General features: G+C 35.6%; 1 protein-coding gene across 1 annotated transcript; it reads right to left on the bottom strand.

Annotated features, from left to right (window-relative positions):
• Positions 1 to 301: 301 nt before the first annotated feature.
• Positions 302 to 2234, bottom strand: LOC134650364 (keratin-associated protein 19-2-like). The gene is made up of 2 exons (XM_063505317.1): positions 2226 to 2234; positions 302 to 634 (listed from the first exon to the last, which is right to left on the bottom strand). Exons 1-2 carry the CDS (start codon positions 2232 to 2234, stop codon positions 302 to 304), a joined length of 342 nt encoding a protein of 113 aa, XP_063361387.1.
• Between the last annotated feature and the right edge of the window lie 1729 nt (positions 2235 to 3963).

Here is a 3963-nt window from a genome sequence, read left to right as displayed (position 1 = left end):
ATAAAAATAAATAAAAGGAAATATATACTTAAATAAATATATTATGTCAAACTAGCTTTAAGAAATTAAGTCAAAAAACATGTTCTTACACTAAATAAATATTAATACTGGCATTTTATATTACATGTATTTGTTACACATGGATATTAATATTGATGCGTCGTTTATCTTTATTATGTCGTAAGCAGTTTAATCGTATAATACACTTTTTTTTCTTGTACGGTGATGTGGTATTGGTGGTGACAAAAACCTTGTATCCATGTTCAATTCGTTGTTTATAATATACATAGCACATTTTTCTTTACCACCAATAGCCATGATGTCCGTATCCCCACCCGCCGTATCCACCATAGCCTCCGTATCCGCCGTAGTACGGCCATCCGTACCCGTATCCGTACATGTAGCTCGGCCAGCTGTAGTAACTACCGTAGTACGGTGAGCCCCAGCCGCCCCAGCCGCCGTAGCCGCCCCAGTGGCCCCCGTAGCCGCCCCACCCGCCCCAGTGCGAGGCCGCGGCCTTGAGGTCTCCTTTTTCCGCGGGGGCCTCGAGGTCGTCTTTAACTGGTTGTTTTTCAGCCGGCGCTGCGTGCGATAACGCAAAGAGGAGAAGGAAAGCAACAGAGATGGTTGCGAGCTGAAAAATAAGATAAGTTAAGTTCTTATCAACAAAACATCGTCATTAATAAGATAAGAAAGAAGAGTGAGGGTAAGTAAGAGGGGATAAGTTAGCCTTTGTACAAATTTACTGTATTCTCTCTGTGTTATGTACTTGTTTTGTGCAATAAAGTGTTTACTACAACAACTACTACAACTACATATTGGTGGCTTGTACCTCCAATCATCAAGGGAATTGATAAATATTTTTCCTTATACATATTTGCATAACATACAAGTCAAATTGAAATGTAATAAATTAGTAAAAACTAATGAAATCCCAACTCTACCGTTAAAATTATTATCATATTTGTTTTCTTTTTGCCTAGAAATTGTTTTTAATCAATAAAATTATACAGATATTTCTAAAATTATTTTAAAAACGCATTATAAACGAGTCACTTTGTATATCCACATGTCTAATAAACATCACGTCACGATTTATCTTATCACACGATAAGTTACTATTTTCTCCCAACTAAAGTACAAAATTAAAGAGCGTAGTTTCGTCGCGTGACAACGTCTCGCGACTATTTGTCTGTCATAAAAAGTAGTCAATGACTTGTTTCACACAATTCATTCAGTCCCACGCGAACAGAATGCCTAATAAGCACCTAAAAGGGCTATTTCGAGCGGATTTACATACAATCGTATTTTTTAACTGTTATGTTCGTTTAAATGGAATTTATATGTTATAGCTATCTGTACAGATTATCAATGTAATTAGGTGCGAAAATGTAAGGTTTAAAATGTTTGTTGATGCTAACACAGAGATTGTAGAACTGCAAAGTTTTTTATGTAAACAATGAATACATACTTGTATGTAAACATTATAAATATAGGTAATGTAATCTCACAACAGTCACAATATCTACTTAGTAGATTTTTTAGGCACCATTAGGTACAGATCTAGAATTGTTTTAAAACGTTTACTATGTTATTTAAGTAGGTACGATTGAAATTGATAATATCCAATTATAAAACCACTTTAAATCGAATCATTGTTACTAAGAATTGTTAAAAAAATACTGCATATTTATAATAAGAAGTATAATATGCTTTTCTATTTCGACAATGAAACATAGTTTTGGAAGTTTTCGGGATTTTTAATTTATATCAATCGGTTTATCTAGTTTCAGTTTTGCCGGACAATAGTTGAATAATTGTTTCTGACTCTTCTGATATCAAAAAAAAAAACTTTACAGAACATGAATTTCAATCTATAGTGTCGGCAAATGTTATTATGTGGTTATCAGCATATTATTAAACATAATAGGTATAAATAATATGTTCTTATATAAATGTGAGGTAGAACTGTATGAGCTGGATTTAGTTGAATTAGCGAACACAATACGCCATTTCTTTTGCGTATAATATAAAAGTAAATACTCGAGACTGTTAAAAATAAACATCATTTGTTTATTTTACCCGTTGTTGTTGTTTTTAAACTACCAAATTAATATTGTGACACTAATTGGAATTTGCTTTTATTCATCTCTTTTATCACACATTGAATTGTACTCTTATTTAATCACGATCCAACAATCCTTAAACACTTAGCTAGCACTTACTTTAGCCATGTTGAGGTCCAGTGCTGCGGCCGAGTGTGCCTCCACCGCGGCAACGCCGAGTTATATATCGCCGTTGTGCCGGTTGGCTGGTGCCTTTGACCTCTTATATGGGATGGGACATGGGGTAGGCCACGGATAGGATACTGATACTGTGGCTGTCCTTAGGCCTGCACTGTTATTAGGCCTTTTTAGTCCCATAACTGATTATTTATCACTACACCTTATAAAACAAAGTCCCCTGCCGTGTCTGTCTGTGTGTATGTTCGCGATAAACTCGGATTTTCTGTACGGATTTTCATGCGGTTTTCACCTATCAACAGAGTGATTCTTGAAGGTTTAGGTGTATAATTTGTTGACTTTATGTGTAACCCGTGCGAAGCCGGGGCAGGTCGCTAGTATATGTATAAGAATGCGCCATTCTACCCTAATTAGTGTACCGCACAAAACTATGTTCGCGGTACACTTATGGGATCACTTCGGTCTTGCAAATCAGTTATTTGTTAGGTTACTTGCGCGGCTGAGATTAAGCGTCGTAAAAAATGCAGAATTAACATTATAGGTAGGTAGGTATTTAAGAAAATGTATTTTCTTTTTATTTAATATAAATTACTAATAAATCAGAAGGTGTACATAATTATGATGTAAAAACTATCATTATTGAGAAAATGACTGTTGATGTAGGTACGGTCACAGACTTTAATTGTTGTTCAAACTAATTTGGTTGTCCAATGTAAAGGGTAAAATGTCCAATGTAAAGTGAACCCTAAATGGCTCAACATTAATGTCCGTGACTGTACTTTGGAGTACCTATAGAATAAATAGGTTCATTTCCCAGTAGAATATTAATAATTGATTGAATTGAAATTCATACGTAACTTTGAACTGCGGGTCTCTTAACACATCATTAACTATCTTAATTGCCCGATAACTACTAATTAAAACTCAAATTGTTTCGTTTCAATGATGACAATTGTAAAAACCGTAAACAAATAGGAGAAAAACTACGTAATAAATGATTAGTAATCGAATGAGTGTGTACCTATAATCAAATTAGCTGTCAATTTGCCGCCATGCCGTGCGTACGCGCAGCCCGTGTGGCTTTCCGTAGACATAACAACTGACGATCGATGATGTATATCGACATTATCGACCATTGATGAATTATATATTACATATATGTAAACTTGCTTCTGCCTGTAATGATGATGCTGATGACTTACAAAAACTATCCTATGTCTCACAGATCTATGTCATCTGGAGGGCGCCGTGGTGGAATGACTGGAGTGTCATCGATCCCAGTGCGCCTTCACGAACGGCAGAGAGGGTGAAATGCCGGAGTGGGTTTAGTGGGTAGGGCCAAGTGCTCCCCCTCTCACTGAGAGGGGAAAGGAGCGGCGAGTCCCACACACGGTGCGTAAACGCATTCCCACTCCGTCAAAAAGGTCTCTGTCATCTAAATAGCTTCAGCGGTTGAAGCGTGAAGAGGTAACAGACAAACAGAGAGAGTTATGTATATACTTTCCCTTTATAATAAGTATTAATTAGGGATTAAGGTTTACACGTTGATTTAATTTTCTTTATTGGTTTTCAATTTTTCGCAAATATCAAAAGTAAACTGTATTACAGTAATGCTTACATTAAAATTCTAAAATTAGTCTAATATTCTAAAATTAGAGTCCATGTTTGTATATTTATATTTATTTTTTCTAGAAATCAAATAAACTACATGCCACATATT

This window comes from Cydia amplana, chromosome 8, assembly GCF_948474715.1.
Source record: "Cydia amplana chromosome 8, ilCydAmpl1.1, whole genome shotgun sequence".
NCBI lineage: Eukaryota > Metazoa > Arthropoda > Insecta > Lepidoptera > Tortricidae > Cydia > Cydia amplana.
The sequence above is the reverse complement of the archived record's forward strand: the minus strand, read 5'-3'. Positions and strand labels throughout refer to the sequence as shown.